This window comes from Xenopus laevis, chromosome 5S (genome assembly GCF_017654675.1).
Source record: "Xenopus laevis strain J_2021 chromosome 5S, Xenopus_laevis_v10.1, whole genome shotgun sequence".
Taxonomy (NCBI): Eukaryota; Metazoa; Chordata; class Amphibia; order Anura; family Pipidae; genus Xenopus; species Xenopus laevis.
The window spans coordinates 44,025,331-44,044,159 of record NC_054380.1 but is presented as its reverse complement, the minus strand read 5'-3'; the positions used below and the strand labels follow the sequence as shown (position 1 = coordinate 44,044,159).

The window sequence follows — 18,829 nt, the reverse complement described above, 5'->3', positions numbered from 1 at the left end:
CGGTGGGAATACTGTGATCTGGGTTGTCATAGACCGCTTCAGCAAAATGGCCCATTTCATCCCTTTGAAGAAGTTACCCTCTGCGGTGGAATTATCCCAACTCTTTATTAAGTACATCTTCCGCCTGCATGGTTTCCCGGTGGAGATCGTCTCCGACAGAGGCACCCAGTTTACCGCCAAGTTCTGGCGTTCCCTATGTAAAGACTTGGGAATAACACTTCAATTTTCGTCTGCCTACCACCCGCAGACGAATGGGGCAGCTGAACGTGTGAACCAAGCCTTAGAACAGTTCCTGAGGAACCACGTGTCTCTTTGCCAGGACGATTGGTCTGACCTCCTCCCGTGGGCGGAGTTTGCTCATAATAATGCATGTCATTCCTCCACAGGAAGGTCTCCATTTATGGTGGTGTATGGACAGCACCCTCAAGCCTTTCCTCAGGACTTCGTGTTGTCGGACGTCCCGGCTGCAGATGATCTGGCAGCCCATATGCTTGCTATTTGGGCTGCAACCAAGTCTAATCTGGAGAAGAGTGCTCTAGTCCACAAGACTTTCGCGGATCGCCGTAGAAGGCCCTCTCCTACCTACAAGGTGGGTGATAGTGTCTGGCTCTCTTCCAGGAATATTCGCTTGAAGGTACCATCTCCCAAGTTGGGTCCGAAGTTCCTGGGTCCGTTCCCCATCTTGGAGATAATTAACCCTGTAGCCATCAGACTTCAACTCCCACCAGAGATGAGAATCCCCAACGTGTTCCACGTCTCCCTGGTGAAGCCCACCGTCTCCAACCGTTTCTCTGGTGTCCAATCTCCTCCTCCTGCCGTCTCTGTGGAGGGTCAACAAGAATTCGAGGTGGAGAGAATCCTTGATTCCAGAATCTCCAGAGGGTCCCTTCAATACCTCATCCATTGGAAGGGCTTTGGCCCCGAAGAATGCTCTTGGGAGGGACACCGTGATGTGCATGCTCCTCGTTTGGTAAGAGACTTCCACTCCAAGTTTCCCCAGAAACCAAGTCCCGGTGGTCCTGAGGCCCCCCGTGAGGGGGGGGGTACTGTCAAGACCGCCGGGAGCGCGAGGAGTCGCGTCCGCTCCCGGCGGCGAAGAATCCAAGATGGCGGCGCCCAGGCAACCCACGTGGGTTCCGACGCCGGCGTTGTGACGCCAGCACGGCGCGACGGTCGCAGGCGCGCTGACGCTGGCGCAAGGGCGCCAAATTCAAAGATAAAAGGACGCCTGAGGCGCCAAGATGGCGCCCGAAAATAGGATCCTGTTCCCTAAGTGATTCCTGGGTTCCCTTGCTGTTTTCCCTGCTATTTCTGCCTGATTCCTTGGAGTGACCCCTTGCCTGGACCTGGACTTCGCTGTTACTCTGCCTGCCTTTGACCCCGTGCCTTGCCCTGGACTTTGTTTGTATTCCGCCTGCCTTCTGACCTGTGCTTGGACTTTGATTATTCTCTTGCCTAACCCCTGGATACCACGACCCTGATCCCTCCTGAGGGGCTTCCTCCTAGATCCGGACTACTCCCCAGAGGGGGCTCCCTGACAGGGCACAAGGCAGATGATCCGGTTTTCCTGACAAAATCTGTTTGTTTAGCTGCACACAGGTTGGAAAAATGTCTGTCAGTGGAACTACACAAATGAGCAGATGGGAGCAGATCTTAAAAATACCAGGGCCTATTATGAATGCAAGTCAAGACCTGTGCTCCATTTGGTTCCAGCTGCACATAAAAAAACAATGTGGCTGATGACCACATTGATTTCTGCAGCATCTAAGGTTGGGCTGTCTGAGGCAACTGGAGGCTTTATGTTTTTCACAGTAAAAAAAAAAATGCATATTATGTACATATTGCTACACATATGTTTACGTCTCATTAGGGATTGTAACAGACTTTTCATCCCCATTAAAATAATATAGAGGTACCAGTACAAAAGCATTTTGCAATCTGGTTTTGTTAACATATTTTTGAGCAATATTTCTTTATTTCTATATTCTTGTCCCTTAACTAGTTGGATATTTAGTTGGATATTTAGAAATGTATCTGTTTCTTTGTTCTGTTTATAGTGCTTGTTTGCACATTCTTTGCGGAAATTCTCAATGAGGGACTGGGGAATAGAACAGAAGTGGATGTCACTACTTTTACCTCTGTTGCTTCTTTACAATGGTAATGTTCATATTATATGCTGGAAATACGCATAGCACAGTATGTTTGCATTAAAATAAGCTTATTGTCCCGTTTGATGCCTAAATAAAAAAAGCATGCTTGTATATAGAAATGTTTTCCTGTTTTAGATGTGATATGCTGTGCCTGTCAATAAAATTAATATAATAATGGTTGTTATAATCATGTATTTGCTACTTTACTTTTCAGAAATTCTGACTTGGTTTCTTTGTTTTTTGGGGAATAAAACGTTAGAGATCTGTACAAAAGAGTAATGCAAAAATGTAGGCCATTTTTATCCTATTTTATGCATATGAGATAGAAATTAAGATTGAAGTAAACAAGAGGCTATTTTAATTCTCAAGTATATATTCTGCTTTATTGCAGATCCGTTCTTCCCTCTCACATTTCTGGTAAACAGCTGGTTCCCTGGCATGTTGGATGATCTCTTCCAATCAATTTTCCTTTGTGCACTTCTGCTCTTCTGGCTTTGTGTCTACCATGGTATTAGAGTTCAGGTAAATTGGGCTTTATATAAGAAACAGTTTTCATAGCTTTCTTTTTCACTCTTTCAGCCAAATAAAATATTTAACCCGTGTCTTGTTAATATGATGCAAAAAATGACATACCGTAACTAATTAGAGAACCTACTAATTGTGTGAATTGTCAATTTAAAGGCATAAATATATGTTTTTGTGATACTGAAGCCATGCGATATTCATATTTAGACTATCCGTTAAATGTTAAAATGAGTCACTTCAGTTCCTTAAATCACCACTATAACTTGAAATGTATATAATTTGTGCTAATTAAAAGTGAACCAATCAATGCTTCCAATGCAGCAAAGATTCCAATCCATGAAATAAAACACAAATTACCAATATTTCTATGCTTATTTTAATAGACTGGCAAATGCTTTTATTTATCTGATAAGATTATAATTAGCTCCTCCTTGTGCTTTTCTTGTGAATATTTATCTAAAAGACATTTTAAGCTTTTATAATTTATAAGATACTGCTTTAGCACTATTATAAGGAAAAATGGCAAAAATTGGAGAGAAAAAAAGCTAGCTGAAGCAAGGCAATAAAAAATAAACCATTGTTAAATTACTAAACCCCTAAACACTACCCCGTAAATACCCCTAACTTCTCTCAAAGTACAGGTAGAGGATCTGTTATCTGGAAACCCGTTATCCAGAATGCTCCAAATTACGGAATGGCCATCTCAAATAGACTCCATTTTATCCAAATAATCTGAATTTTAAAAAAATATTTCCTTTTTAGCTGTAGTAATAAAACAGTACCTTGTACTTGATCCCAACTAAGATATAATTAATCCTTATTGGAGGCAAAACCAAACTATTCAGTTTATTTAATGTTTATATGATTTTCTAATAGACTTAAGGTATGAAGATCCAAATTATGGAAAGATTTGTTATCAGGAAAACCTTGTGTCCCGAGCAGTCTGAAAAACAGGACCCATACCAGTGTAATAATAATTCTAGGAAACTCCCTACAAGTGCAATTTCATTATATGTTAATTTTTATATATTCCCGTTTGATGCATAAAGGAGGCAGCTGTAAACAACGTTGGAGGTTCTAACATTCCTGCTATACATGATTTTGTATGATCTTGCAGGGCGAAAGAAAGTGCTTGACGTTCTATTTACCCAAGCTTTTCATAGTTGGACTCTTATGGCTTGCTTCAGTTACACTTGGAATATGGCAAACGTAAGTATTCGAGATTCAGTACACAAAGGGCAAACTTCTTCTGACCTTGCCAGCATCAAGGAATTAGTACACTAATGTGATTTTAGATTGGTTGCCATAACTATATAAATTAAGATAGTATGTAAATTAAAAATATTGCAGACACAAACAGGACATTAATTACAGAAGTTAAAATCTGTCGGAGTAAGGTGTGCCAGTTGATTTTTGTGTGTACAGAGTGTTTACAGTGAAAGACAAAATCACTGGGGAGGTGACAATTTGTTAGGCACCTCCAGTGATAATAATTTGTAAGCATTCTGCAAACTGTGTCATTATACCGCTTCTTCCCAGTGCTCCTCTCTACTGATTAAAGGTTTCTTCATGTGCAGTCCAGGAATTGCCAAATAATTCCTGTGCTACACATGCACTTGCCCAAGGCAACACAGAGGAAAATTGTAAAGAAGGAGTAATATGGTTGCAATGTACTGTACAGAATGAATGTGAAGCCAGTGCATTTTTAAAAGAAGAGGAATGCACCCAGTGTCATTTTACATGTCCTTTGATGTATCTCATCCAAGACAAAGCAATGATAGCTTTCACTCATACAAATCTACAAGTGTACAGAGAAGATAGGTCCTGTGTATAGTCATATACTACATTATGTATTTGTTTATATAACTTATTTAAGGGAAACCAGATCATAATTTGAGGTTTTGCACAAAAAAGATGTATGTTACCATTAAACTTAGATTGTGAGTACTTGAGTCGATAATCGGTAACTGGGCCTTCTTGTTGTTTTTATTTTCAACAGAGTGAATGAGTTGCATGATCCAACCTATCAATACAAAGTGGATACAGGAAATTTCCAGGTAAAACCAAACTTGTGTTAAGTAGTTTTTGTTAAGTTTTGATTTAGATTTTGTTTTACTCTCTTACCTCACCTTTAAAGTGATGCTGACACTAAAAACCTACCTACCTATAGGTCATGCTGATTATTTTTTGCTGATAGGTTTGGTTTTGTAAGTAATTGTTAGTTGAAGTTCCTAAACCTGACTGTTTTGCCAACCTGGCTGTCCCATCTCAGCCTGTCAGTTAGAGTTTCTTATGTTAACGGACTCCTGCTGCACAAATATGGCAGCCCCCTGACAGGTGATCACAGGGAGTCAGATAAGTAATGTTAAAGTAAAATTGGGCAAATACTTTATGGCAAAATTATAAGTAGCAGGCAAAGCCAATATTTTGGTAGATGTAAAAAAAAGGTTTAATTTCTGGAGACAGTATCTCTTTAATAACCAAATTATAAAAGTAAAAATGTATCTTTAGATTTGTCAGTAGTTAGGACAAGGCAACATTTAATCCCTTCAAGGGTGCCTTATAGGCCAGTGTTCATCTTCTATTAAAAATGCACCAGCTTAGAGTACTAAGCCATAGTATATTATTATTATGCAAAAACTGTAATTTTCCACTGGCCTGTTTGTTTCTTTTACTAGGGAATGAAGATTTTCTTTCTCATTGTAGCATCTTTATACATCTTGTACCTTTTGTTCCTAATCATAAGGGCGTGTACAGAGCTGAGGAATATGCCTTATGTTGGTAAGCATACAGTATGTCACTAATTTATTACAATGAACATTATAGCAATGGAGATCACCTTTTGGTTTAGACACACCTACATCAGATAGACAGCACCTGAATCAAACTCTGTAAATTACACAGTGAATGACCAAATTATGAAAGACCCCTTATCCAAAAAACGTACATTCCAGATAATATAGCCGAAACCCGGAAGATATAGTTAGAGAGTGTAGCTCCGTTTTATTGTTTATCTTCTCACTTGTGCTTCATGTTTTGCTACAAATAAATGTGAAAAATGATGTGACGCTTAAATTCAGAACTATGGGTGGAGAATACATTTAAAGCATAATTATCTATGGTTTCTATGAGCTTGTTAATCACACTTTTTTAAAAAGAAGTGGGTGGAATGTTTTACAAGAGTATTGTAGTTATATATGCACCAAGTCCAGAATTATGTTCAGGATTCAGCCAAATTCAAGCCTTTTTCAGCAGGATTCGCATTCAGCCAGATCCAAGTGCCTAGATAAGCTGAAACTGAACCCTGCTCATATGCAAATTAGGGTTCAGAATTAGTTTGGGATTCAGCTTAACCCTTCACAAAAGAGTCAGGATTTTGCCAAATCCCAATAATAAGGATTCAACACATCCCTAACTGCAGTAAATGTAACATTTTGGATACAGTGATGGCTTCGCTGGTGATGTTTACCAGCAATAAAGAATAGCGGGTAGGAGATTCTGCAAACTGAGCTGCACAGGAGAAGCACAGTAAGTTTAGCAAGTCTTTTACTCAGACCATATTTATGTATTTAGGTTTGCTACCTTTTTCTTTAATTGACATCAAGGTATAAATAATGGCTATTACCATTTTTTTACTTTCCTGACTGCACAGAGTTAATCTTTTTGACATTCATATGCACATTTACTTTTTCTCGTTTCAGACCTAAGGTTGAAGTTTCTAACTGCATTGACATTTGTTGTGATTATTATAAGGTATGTCTTTATGGATTTTCATATGGGTTCATAACTGCTCAGTCCCCTTGCATAGGCTTACCTGTTTGTTGCCGCATCAGCCCCACTGCAGTTCCCCCATACCCGTTGTACAAGTGCACAGGTGGGTTGGTGGCCGCCAAGTTTGGTTTGTCATCTCCAGTCCCAAGCTGTCACGATCACCGCCCGGAGCAGGTCCTGGAGCTCCGGGCGGCGCGTCCTCTCCTGCCGGCGTCACTCCCAAAATGGCGGCGCCCATGGCCGCCACGTGGGTAGCGGCGCCGGCGCGATGACGTCAGCGCGCCAACGTCGGTGCAAGGACGTCAATGACGTCACAATGGCGCCAAATTCAAAATAAAAACGCCATCTAGACGCCAGAATGGCGCCCAAGTATAGGAGTACTTTCCCTAAGTGTATCCTGGGTTTCCTGCGAGCTTAATTGCTAAATCTTGTTCCTGATTCTTATCCTGACCCTTTGCCTGGACTTTGGACTTTGCTGATTTCTGCCTACCTGTGAACTCTTGCCTGGATCTCGACGACTCTTTTGATTAACCCTTTGGACACCGCGACCTTGCTCCCTCAAGAGGGCTTCCTCCTCGATCCTGACTACCTCCCTGGAGGGACCTCCCGGCTACCTGACATTATACTTAGGCCATGGATCCTACTGAGGAAGCTACGCCTGATGTCAGACGAGCACTCCGCGGTCTGGCATCCCGCATGGAGGAATATGAAGCCCAGCAGTACCGCATAGGACAGGCACTCGATACCCTTCTCTCCCGAGTGCCTCCAGCGCCTCCTGCTTCCCAAGCGGCTGTAAATCCTCCCATGGCGGACGTCTCGTCTAGCACAGGTTTCTCGTCTGGTGAGCCTCGTATTCCGCCTCCTCCTCGCTTCAGTGGGGACCCACAGGCCTGCAGGGGTTTCGCTACACAGTGCCAGATCCAGTTCGAGTTTCAACCCTCGCACTTCCCCGATGAACGTTCCAAGGTGGGGTATGTGATGTCTCGTTTGGTGGGCAAACCGCTTGAGTGGGCAACATCTCTTTGGGAGAAGAATTCTCCACTGACTTTTGATGCCAAGGCTTTTCTTCAAGCATTTCGTACTGTGTTTGATGCACCGGGTCGGGTCACAAATGCCCCTTCTCGTCTTCTGCAACTCCGACAGGGAAACCGCAGTGTCAGTGACTATGCTATTGACTTTAGAACTTTGATGGCTGAGACTTCCTGGAATGACGATGCCTATAAGGCCGTATTCTATCAAGGTCTGTCTATTCGCATTAAAGATGATCTCGTCTCCAGGGAGTTCCCTGATCTGCTGGAAGATCTGATTGCTCTATCCATTAAGGTGGACACTCGTCTCAAAGAGCATCAAGTAGAGAGGGAGCGTTGTAAACGATTTCAACCCTTGTTGGCACCTCGCTTCCAGAGACCTCTCTTGCAAACTCCAGCTGCTCAAGCTTCTCCTTCTCCTCCGGAGGAACCGATGCAAGTTGGAAGGGCTCGTCTCTCCGAACAAGAAAGCCTCCGTAGACAAATGGCTGGCTTATGTCTGTATTGTGGCGGACAGTCTCATTTTGCGAACTCTTGTCCGGTGAAGCCCACGAGTTCTGTTCCCCAAGGTATATCTAGGGTCACTCATGTAGGGGGCACTACTCCGAAGTCTCAAGAGAACACTCACAGGTTTCTCCTTCCTTTACAGATTCGCCTAGCCACTAAGACCATTGTCGGCTCAGCTTTCATTGACTCTGGAACTGCTGGGAACTTCATGGACGCTCTTTTCGCCAAACACATGGAAGTTCCCTTATTCCCATTGTCCACTCCGCTTCGTGTCACTGCCATTGACGACAGACCCCTGGAGGCTGAATTTATCTCTAAGACGACTGGGGAATTGCCTGTGCAGGTTGGGAAGCTGCATAAAGAAAGACTATCATTCCTAATTATTTCCTGCCCATCCGTTCCTGTTGTTTTGGGTCTCCCTTGGCTGCGCCTGCATAATCCCAGGACAGATTTCCCGTTGGAGCCCATTTTGCCAGCAGCATTGTCTTCCTGCTGAACCCCTCCAGAGGGTGACTATCTCTATGTCTGATCTGAAGACTCTACCCTCCTTCTACAGGGAATTCTCTGATGTATTCTGTAAGAAATCCGCAGAATTCCTTCCTCCACATCGACCATACGATTGTCCTGTCGATCTCCTGCCAGGAACCATGCCCCCTAGGGGTCGCACCTATCCTCTTTCTCCGGCTGAGACTTCCGCTATGAAAGACTATATTCAGGAAAATCTCCAGCGGGGATTTATCCGCCCCTCTACTTCTCCTGCCGGGACAGGTTTCTTCTTCGTGGAAAAGAAGGATGGAGGCCTACGTCCTTGCATTGATTACCGGGGCCTTAATAAGATCACTGTTAAAAACCGGTACCCCTTGCCTTTGATTGCTGAACTCTTTGACCAATTGAAAGGGGCTAAGATTTTCACTAAATTAGATCTCCGTGGGGTGTACAACCTCATCCGCATCCGTGAAGGGGACGAATGGAAGACGGCATTCAACACTCGGGATGGGCACTATGAATATCTCGTGATGCCCTTTGGCCTCTGTAATGCCCCCGCTGTCTTTCAGGAGCTCGTGAATGACATTTTCCGGGATCTCTTGGGAAAGTCTGTGGTCGTGTACCTGGATGACATCCTAATCTTCTCGAAAGACCTTGAATCTCATCGCTCCCAGGTGAAAGAAGTGCTCTCTCGTTTGAGGAAGAACTCTCTCTTCGCCAAGTTGGAGAAATGTGTCTTTGAGGTGTCTAAGATTCCTTTCTTGGGTTATATCATCTCCCCAGAAGGTTTCGAGATGGATCCCGTTAAGGTGTCAGCAATCCAAGAGTGGCCCCTTCCCTTGAGCACCAAGGCTATTCAAAGGTTCATCGGATTTGCCAACTACTACCGGCAATTCATCAGGGGGTTTTCTTCCCGTATTGCACCTATCCTTACTCTCATCCAAAAAGGGGGTAATCCCAGGTCCTGGCCTCCAGCTGCTATAGAAGCTTTTCAGTCCCTAAAAGACGCATTTTCTTCTGCCCCAGTCCTCTGTCATCCGGATCCTAAGTTACCCTTTTGCATTGAGGTGGATGTATCTGAAGTAGGTGCTGGGGCTATTCTATCCCAGAGACATTCTACCGATGGAAAATTGCACCCCTGTGCCTTTTTCTCCAGAAAGTTTTCCCCTGCAGAACAGAATTACGATGTAGGGAATCGAGAACTTCTGGCAGTCAAACTTGCTCTCGAAGAGTGGCGTCACCTCCTAGAGGGTTCTTCAATCCCGGTCATGATTTACACTGATCATAAGAACTTGGAGTACATACATTCTCTCAAGAGACTGAATCCTCGTCAGGCCAGGTGGGCCCTGTTCTTCTCCCGCTTCAACTTTGTCTTGACTTTTCGCCCTGGCTCCAAGAATCGGAAAGCCGATGCTCTGGCTTGAAGTTTCACTCCGGTGGATCGTACTCCTGAAAGACTAGAGCCTATTATTCCTCCTGTCAAGATCATCGCTTCCTTGAACCCTCAATTCGCTGATCAAATTCTGGCTGGTCAATCTTCTGCTCCTCCTGATACCCCCATTGGGATGGCGTTTGTTCCCTCCGAGTTACGTCTGCCCATTCTTCAACAGACCCACTGTTCCAAGCAAGCAGGACATCCTGGTCCCGAAAAGACTCTTGAACTCCTTCGACGTTTAGTCTGGTGGCCGACTATCCGAAAACATGTCAAAGACTTTGTTGCTGCTTGTACCGTTTGTGCTACATCCAAACCTAGCCATTCTCGCCCCAGTGGGTTATTACAACCATTGCCTATCCCATCTCGTCCATGGACTCATTTAGCAATGGACTTTATTGTTGAACTTCCCCCTTCTAGTGGTAACACTGTGATTTGGGTGGTGATTGACCGCTTCAGTAAGATGTCCCATTTCATTCCCCTGCGGAAGCTTCCCTCTGCTGTGGAGTTGTCTCAGCTCTTCATCCAGTATATTTTCCGTCTGCATGGTTTTCCTGTGGAAGTGGTCTCTGACAGAGGTTCTCAGTTTACTGCTAAGTTTTGGCGTTCCCTGTGCAAAGAGCTGGGTATTACTCTCCAGTTCTCCTCTGCTTATCATCCCCAGTCTAATGGAGCAGCTGAACGAGTAAACCAAGCTTTGGAACAGTTCTTGAGGAATCACATCTCCCTTTGTCAAGATGACTGGTCTGATCTCCTCCCATGGGCAGAATTTGCTCATAATAATGCATGCCACACTTCCACTGGAAGGTCTCCGTTCATGTCGATGTATGGTCAGCATCCTCAAGCCTTTCCCCAAGACTTTGTGTTGTCTGACGTCCCGGCTGCTGATGACCATGCAGCCCACATGTCTGCTATTTGGGCTGCAACCAAGTCGAACTTAGAGAAGAGCGCTCTGGTTCACAAGACGTTTGCAGACCGTAGACCCTCTCCTCCCTACAAGGTTGGTGATAAAGTCTGGTTGTCTTCCAGGAACATTCGGTTGAAGGTGCCATCTCCTAAGTTTGGTCCGAAGTTTGTGGGTCCATTCTCCATCTCGGAGGTGATCAATCCTGTGGCTTTCAGACTTCAGCTTCCCCCTGAGATGCGAATTCCCAACGTGTTTCATGTCTCTTTGCTGAAACCCGCTACCTCCAACCGCTTTTCTGTGAACCAGTCTCCCCCTCCTACTATTTCTGTGGATGGTCAACAAGAATATGAGGTGGAGAAGATCCTTGACTCCAGAATCTCCAGGGGCTCTCTTCAGTACCTCATCAAGTGGAAGGGCTTTGGCCCTGAAGAATGCTCCTGGGAAGGACACTCTGATGTGCATGCTCCTCGTCTTGTGAGGGATTTCCACTCTAAATTTCCCCAGAAGCCAAGTCCTGGTGGTCCAGAGGCCCCTGTGAGGGGGGGGTACTGTCACGATCGCCGCCCGGAGCAGGTCCTGGAGCTCCGGGCGGCGCGTCCTCTCCTGCCGGCGTCACTCCCAAAATGGCGGCGCCCATGGCCGCCACGTGGGTAGCGGCGCCGGCGTGATGACGTCAGCGCGCCGACATCGGCGCAAGGACGTCAATGACGTCACAATGGCGCCAAATTCAAAATAAAAATGCCATCTAGACGCCAGAATGGCGCCCAAGTATAGGAATACTTTCCCTAAGTGTATCCTGGGTTTCCTGCGAGCTTAATTGCTAAATCTTGTTCCTGATTCTTATCCTGACCCTTTGTCTGGACTTTGGACTTTGCTGATTTCTGCCTACCTGTGAACTCTTGCCTGGATCTCGACTACTCTTTTGGTTAACCCTTTGGACACCGCGACCTTGCTCCCTCAAGAGGGCTTCCTCCTCGATCCTAACTACCTCCCTGGAGGGACCTCCCGGCTCCCTGACACAAGCTTCACGGCAGTGTAATGGGGCACAAGCTTGTGGTGGAAGCCAGAACCAGTTCACTTTCCAGGGGCCAATTTATCACTTATTGTATTTTGTTTATTTTGACAGTGATGCTGAAGCATACTGCTTACTACACAATTCCAAAAGTTGCAGATTAAACAATTTATTTTCCACCTTTAATGAGAGGTGTCTGGGGCATTCAGAGGGGCATGTCCCAAGCTTTCCTGAAAGTTGGAAGGGATCTCACATAATAGTAGGAAAATGAAGTTGCGCCCTGGGCGCCGAGCAGTGCTGACTTTTCACTAGTGTTAATTTGGCAGTGCGAGCATTTCATAGCGAAGATGCGCTAGCGTTAGTTTGTGTCTAGCGAAATTTCGCTAGAGATTTTGCGCGTTCAGGTCAATTTGCATTCGACGGGTAATTTAAAGTTGTATGAGGTCTTTATTATAAATGCTGGTGCAAATGCTTGAAGTTACTACTTTTTTTTACAAATGTCCAGGGAACCATAATAAAGACAAGAGAGTTGATATAATGCCCTACACACTGTAAAATGAATGTTCCATATGTTTTAAAATGTGTGGAGAAAACTGGTTACCCAAAAAATGTTTGTCAGGACTTTTGCAGCCAATCCGCTTAAAAAAGGGAAAATCGCCAGCGTTTTTTGAACTTTAATGCATTTTCGGCACACAGGTTATGATGTAAATGACAGAAGATTGAGGAAGATCTAGCTTCTTTTAAGCACTTCGTCTGGTCTGAGGTGGCGAAGTCAACTCTGGCAAAAGAATTTGCAAAGTAACGAATGTTCATCAGAGCAAAAAGTCGCCTTGAGAATGAATGAGAGATTCTCTTTAGTGAATCTGCCCCCATGTGCCAACGTGACAGTAGGGCACATTCACTTACCTTTACAAAATGCAATTTGGAGCACAATTCCCTTGTTTTTTCCTCCACAATGCAATGCGTTTTGCCAGATTTCTAGCGGCATTGCAGACGCAACAGGCTGATTTGTTCGGATGCAATTGCAGTAGTCACAGCACAGTTGCACCAATTTGCCATAATACAAACTACTGGTCTTGCACTTCATCACAAATTGAGCTCAGTTGCTACAAATATTTTCAAAGTCTGTCTGGCTCCATTTCTGGCATTCTCTGTTGGAGTGATGTCTGTGTGTGATTCTTAAGGCCAAGTGTGTTATGTCTATTGAAGCAGGGTCTGGTCAGGAGGTGGAGGTAACACAAGGGTTAATAGGCACAGCAACACCCAAATCACAAAAGAAGGTAGAAAGGGCTCAGCACAACTATATAGAGGTATAAAGACCAGATATCACTGCAGGGAAAAAACACAAGTTTGCGAATGTAGATACCGTATATACTCGAGTATAAGCCGTCCCGAGTATAAGCCAAGGTACCTAATTTTACCTCCAAAAACTGGGAAAGCTTATTGACTCGAGTATAAGCCTAGGGTGAGAAATGCAGCAGCTTCTGGTAAGTTTCAATCAAAAAATTGAGGGTTTCTGCTCCCATTGGAGGTGCCGGCATCTCGTTTTTGGATGCCGGCGACCATTCTTAGACGCCGGCGACTATTCTTAGACGCCGGCGACCGTTTTTGCGCTTGACCCAAGTATAAGCCAAGGTAGAGTTTTTCAGCATATTTTGGGGCCTGAAAAACTCGGCTTATATTCGAGTATATATACGGTAAGCCGTAATATGTCATGTAATGTGCTTATTTGTGCTGCTTGGCTTAATTTTATTTCATGTCTAATTTCTTGCAGCATTGTCATCCTTTACCTGAGGTTTGGAGCACAAGTGCTACAGGACAACTTTGTAGCTGAGTTGACGACACATTATGAAAATTATATCCTTTTTCCCCCCAATTTTTTGAGGAAATAGTCATGACAGACAAACAGAACATGTGTGTGTGAGACATAATACTTGTAATGGGGCAAAGCACACTTTCATGCTTCAACGGCTGTAAAGTTATAGATAATTTTTCAAACGTACAGGTATTTTGCAGGTTCCATTGTACATAGTCTAATTCAAATATTTCTGAGCAGAAATCCCAGGTCCCATACTTGGAATCTCAGCAGCTATCTGGTTTCCTGTTTACTTTAGCAACTGGGCAGGGGTTTGTAAGAGAGAGTGTAAGTTCTGAATAAATAAAGAAATAAAATATAACAAAATGGCAGCCTCATAGAGTAATAGTAATAGTTTTTTGGCTGGGTCATTGCTCACAAATTAAAGCTGAAAAGAGACAGAAGAAGAAGGCAAATAATGTAAAAAGTTTTTTTTTTTATAAAGAAAAGACCAATAAAATATTATGAATAGGATATTCTATAACTAAAAAGTTAATGCAAAGGTGAAAGTTGTTGCTGGAGTCACGTGTGTCTGTTAATACATGCTCCCTACTCAGATTTTCGGTCATATTTTGATTAACCTTCTCTTTGGGTTTACTAACCTACTCCCTTCTGTATTCCTGTGTATATTCTTTAACTTTCATTACCCGCAGAATTTTTATCATTTTATGGCTTGTTGAACTTCTATCTCTACACATTGGCTTTTGTTTACTCACCATCTAAGAAAGCCTTGTATGGTAAGTGCCCATTGGGTATCCATATAAAATCATAATAATAATAAAACAGGCTGAAACTACATTTCTAAATCAATATGCTAATTGTATAAGCAATGGTAGTGTCTTGTTTAGTAAAAGACGAACACTACCAATGTTGTCAACCAAAATGCTGCTTCTTTTCTACAAATAATGGATTTACATTTGGTTTTAGTGTTAAAATACATGGATGTCTATTTTGCTTTTTCCCAGAATCTCAGTTGAAAGATAATCCAGCATTTTCTATGTTAAATGACTCGGATGATGATGTGATTTATGGGTAAGTCACACAGGAATTAAAACATTGTGAACCTTCTTATACTGATATTGATATACATGGAAACAAGCCTGGGCTGGGATTCAAAACAGGCACTGGCATTTCAAGAACACAGAGGCCCAAACAGCCCTCCATCAGCTCACGAAATAGTGACTGTCTTTGGCATCATGCAGCAGCCCCTCTGGCACCCTCAGAGTGTATGGAAATCATTACATGAATAGATATGCACATGCAATAGCCCCTTGTGTCCAAGCTTACTTTTAGTTAGTGCATCTTATGGCCACGGGTCCAGGTTCACGACATATCGGGGTATATTTATCAAAGAGTGAAGTTCCACCACTAGAGTGAAATTCCGCCACTCTCCATTCATTTCTATGGGATTTTTATAGGCGTATTTATCAAAGGGTGAACTTTCACCCATTGATAAATACGCCTTTCAAAATCCCATAGAAATGAATTGAGAGTGGCGGAATTTCACTCTAGTGGCGGAACTTCACTCTTTGATAAATTTACCCCATCATGAAGTTTCTATATACTGTAGGCAGAAAAGGGTTAAAACTGCAAAGGAAGGTGCAAAAGCAGTTTGTGTGTTAGAGAGGCAACAATTGGTTCACTTGATGAGCACACAGAGCATTGTGTGTGGGTAACATCAAGATGATGTTCAGCGTCGGACTGGGCCGGCGGGACACCGTGGGCCCCTGCCGACCCAGGTCCGCTGCTGGAAACTTCTACAGGAAGTGTGGCGCTGTTGTGTAGCCCCTCCCCTGCACGTGAGCCGGCGCGTATAAACTGGGCACACACCAGGTATATGTGCTGGGATGGTTTGCGATTGGTGGTGGTGGCACTTACGACTGGGGTGGAGGGCCCCCAGGCAGCTGCCCCGGTGGGCCATGGATATCCCAGTCCGACACTGATGACGTTTACTTGTTTATAGCAGTAAACAGAGCCATATACATTGATATATACCCCTATAAAAACAGAAAGGCATGGCAGCATACCTATAGGCCTGTTTTACATTGCTGCTGCTCCACAGTGGAAGACATAGCTCTCTGTAATTTAATGGATAGGACTGTATGCTGAATATACTTATTGCTTGTTGCTTTAATCATAAAGAATCTATGGTCTTGCTTGAGCTAAAGAGGGAAGTTGAAGCTTCTCCATGTTGAGTTTTTGCATGGTAGATGATTACTAGAGCACAGATACACAGGAGTCTGTTAGGAAGGGGGATTATTAGAGCTCTGGGAATTAAATTATCTACATTGCAAGGATTTAACGTGGGTAGCTTTGATTTCCCTGTTTGCCATATTTCGCTCAAGAAATAGAAAAAAGAAATATACATACATATTGTTCAGCAGTTGACCCATTCATTGATGTCATGTTCATCACGAGAGTATATTTTCCCTTTCAAGAAATACTTCTTTATTATGACATTTTTTGTTTACACTGCAGGCAAGGCTAATGGCATATGATGCATTTTCTCTGCTGGAAAATACTGCCAGAGAAACGATACATTGTGTGCAGTGACAGGAGTTATTGGCCAATAGCAACAGGAGTTATTGGCCAATAGCAAAAAAAAATTTCTCTAGCAGAGAAAATGCAGTTTGTGACATTCCCCTAATAGTGTTTAGCAATTAGTGATTTTTCTTGTGGGCCAGTGGCTCTAATCCTGACAGTATGGGCAGATTTATTAAGGGTCGAATTGAAAATTCTAATTTTCAAATTTTTGTTATGGTCAAAACTCTCAAATTGTGAATTGTGAATTATCTAAACTCAATTCGAGCTTTAATTCAAATTCGAATTTCGAGATTTTTCACACTCTGGCCCTTTAAGAACTCAAATTTGACTATTCACCACCTAAAACCTGCCGAGTTCATGTATAAGTCAGTGGGCTAGGTCCAGTGACCAATTTGGACATGTTAGTAGCCTTCTTGACATTCAAGTTTTTTTCAGAGAAAAAACTTGAATCGAGTTTAGTCGAATTTGATTTGAGTTTTTGGGTCAGGGAAAAGTTGTCCGAGTCTTAGATATTCAATTTTTTTTTTTTACAAATAACCCCCCAGTCGAATTTTGAGTATGTTTGAATTTTTAAAAAAAAAACACATTAATTCGAAATTCGATCTTTAATAAATTTGCCTCTACATCTAGAATCCGTACCAATTAGCCAGACAGGGATAATATTTTTGCCAGAAAGCAACAAAAGTACATCCTTTCAAACAAAAAATATGTGAATATAATTTTCCCAGTATAATGTGTATAATGTTTATCATTCGAATATTGCTATTTATTTTCATTATTCTGTTATTCACAGCAGTGACTATGAAGAAATGCCACTTCAGAATGGACAAGCCACCAGAGCCAAATACAAAGCAGAGTCTGACAGTGACTGAGTTTATTTGTAATGAATGAGTTTATTATGTATCATTACATTTCATTATTATGTAATGAAAAGAGCCTTTTAAATACAGCAGAAAACCTTCCCAAGCACAGATTTTGTGCAATAAATAATTACTTTTTTCCCCTTGACGAATATAAAACTGTATCTAGTGCAAGAAAGGCCTCATGATGGACCACAATATGATGAACAGATACTTATGTACGAGTGACAATGTTAATCCGCACCCCAAATGCTACATTAAACTTTGGAAGGATCGTCACATTCTTTTCTCACTAAGGAACTGAACTAGCATGTCATAACCTTTATATATACAATATTTTTTTTGTGTATTATGCCAAAACTTTTTATTCAACATCCCATCAGTGAAGGCGCTGGCACCTTTAAGCCCATCATTCATAGCATTCCGTTTCCTTCTATTCGGCCCCATTAGGGATGTACGTGTTTCAGATCAATCCCCAGTGAAGCACAACCCTATTGTTTGCATAAGGGCTTGGCTGTGTTGTGTTTAAAGGTTAGATGGGGAGTGCTGTGCACCGAAAGTCTATACTAAAGCGGGTGTCGTATCTACAGTATTGTACTGCACAGTAGGGGGCAGATTTATCAAGGGTCAAAGTGAAAATTCGAATTTAAGGTTCTGGCCACACAAGCAGATTCGGGGTGATTAGTCGCTCCAGCAACAAATCTCCCCGAACTGCCTTCCCCCTGCCCTCCGCCAGCTTAAATGAAAATCGCCTGGGGGAAACCATAGGCGGCTCTTTGTTTTCCGAAGTCGCCTCACAAGGCGATTTTCATTTTAGCCAGCGGAGGGCAGGGGGAAAGCAGTTCGGGGAGATTGTCGCACCGAAGAAGAGATTTGTCGCTGGGGCGAATCTGCTCTTGTGGCCAGACCCTAAGAGTTTGTATTTGACTATTAGCCACCTTAAACCTGCCGAATTGCTGTTTTAGCCTATGGGGGACATCCTAGGATCAATTTGGAGTTGTTTGCAGCCTTCCTGAAAATCTAGGTTTTTTTCGGAGAAAAAACTAGAATCGAATTTGATTCGAATTCAATTCGAGTTTGCTGGTTGATCCCATTCACCCGAGTTTTATATAAAAAAAATTTGAAAAATTTAAATTGGTCCTTTTTTATTTGAATTTTTTACAAACTCCCATTAATTCTAAATTCAACCCTTGATAAATCTGCCCCAGAGTGTAAGCCAACATGCAAATTCTTTGGGGAAGATTTATCAAGGGTCAAATTTAGTTTTCATGGGAGTTTGTAAAAACTCCCATAAATTCCTATGAACTCGAAATTTGAATAAAAAAACGACAAATCGAAAAAACTTTTAAGGAAGGCTGCAATCAAATCCAAATTGATCCAAGGATGCCACCTATAGACAGGTTTAAGGGGACAAATAGTCAAATATTAAGGGCAAGTACATTATTAATATCGATAATCAAATTCGAATTTTTTTAAAAACTGGAATAGAATTTTAACTATTCCCTAGTCGAATTCCACTAAAAAAAACCTTGAAAATTAGAATTTCAAAATTCGAATTTTTACTTTGACTCTTGATAAATCTGCCCCTAATTACAAGTCATTAGTAATCTGGCACTTTGTGAAAGTACAAATGCTATTAGAATTATTTACCGTACGTCATCTTTGAGCAGCTTTCTCTCCTGTGTAGAGCCTGAGGGTTGGGAGAACCCTATAGTCTCTGCATGTATAGTGCCTGAGTTGTCAGAGATAAGC

At 42.7% G+C, this 18,829-nt stretch overlaps 1 protein-coding gene across 3 annotated transcripts in view; it reads left to right on the top strand.

Moving 5' to 3' along the window:
• Positions 1-17,351, top strand: part of tmem181.S (transmembrane protein 181 S homeolog) — a 44,638-nt gene extending 27,287 nt beyond the window's left edge. For all 3 annotated transcript variants that reach the window (XM_018265263.2, XM_041564462.1, XM_041564461.1), the window contains exons 8-17: positions 2,058-2,157; positions 2,542-2,672; positions 3,793-3,884; positions 4,675-4,732; positions 5,354-5,456; positions 6,377-6,428; positions 13,593-13,675; positions 14,321-14,410; positions 14,639-14,705; positions 17,011-17,351. In XM_018265263.2, the coding sequence (XP_018120752.1) occupies positions 2,058-2,157; positions 2,542-2,672; positions 3,793-3,884; positions 4,675-4,732; positions 5,354-5,456; positions 6,377-6,428; positions 13,593-13,675; positions 14,321-14,410; positions 14,639-14,705; positions 17,011-17,089 (855 nt within the window). In that variant the 3' untranslated portion in view covers positions 17,090-17,351. The remainder of the gene's footprint in view (positions 1-2,057; positions 2,158-2,541; positions 2,673-3,792; positions 3,885-4,674; positions 4,733-5,353; positions 5,457-6,376; positions 6,429-13,592; positions 13,676-14,320; positions 14,411-14,638; positions 14,706-17,010) is intronic.
• Positions 17,352-18,829: the final 1,478 nt, after the last annotated feature.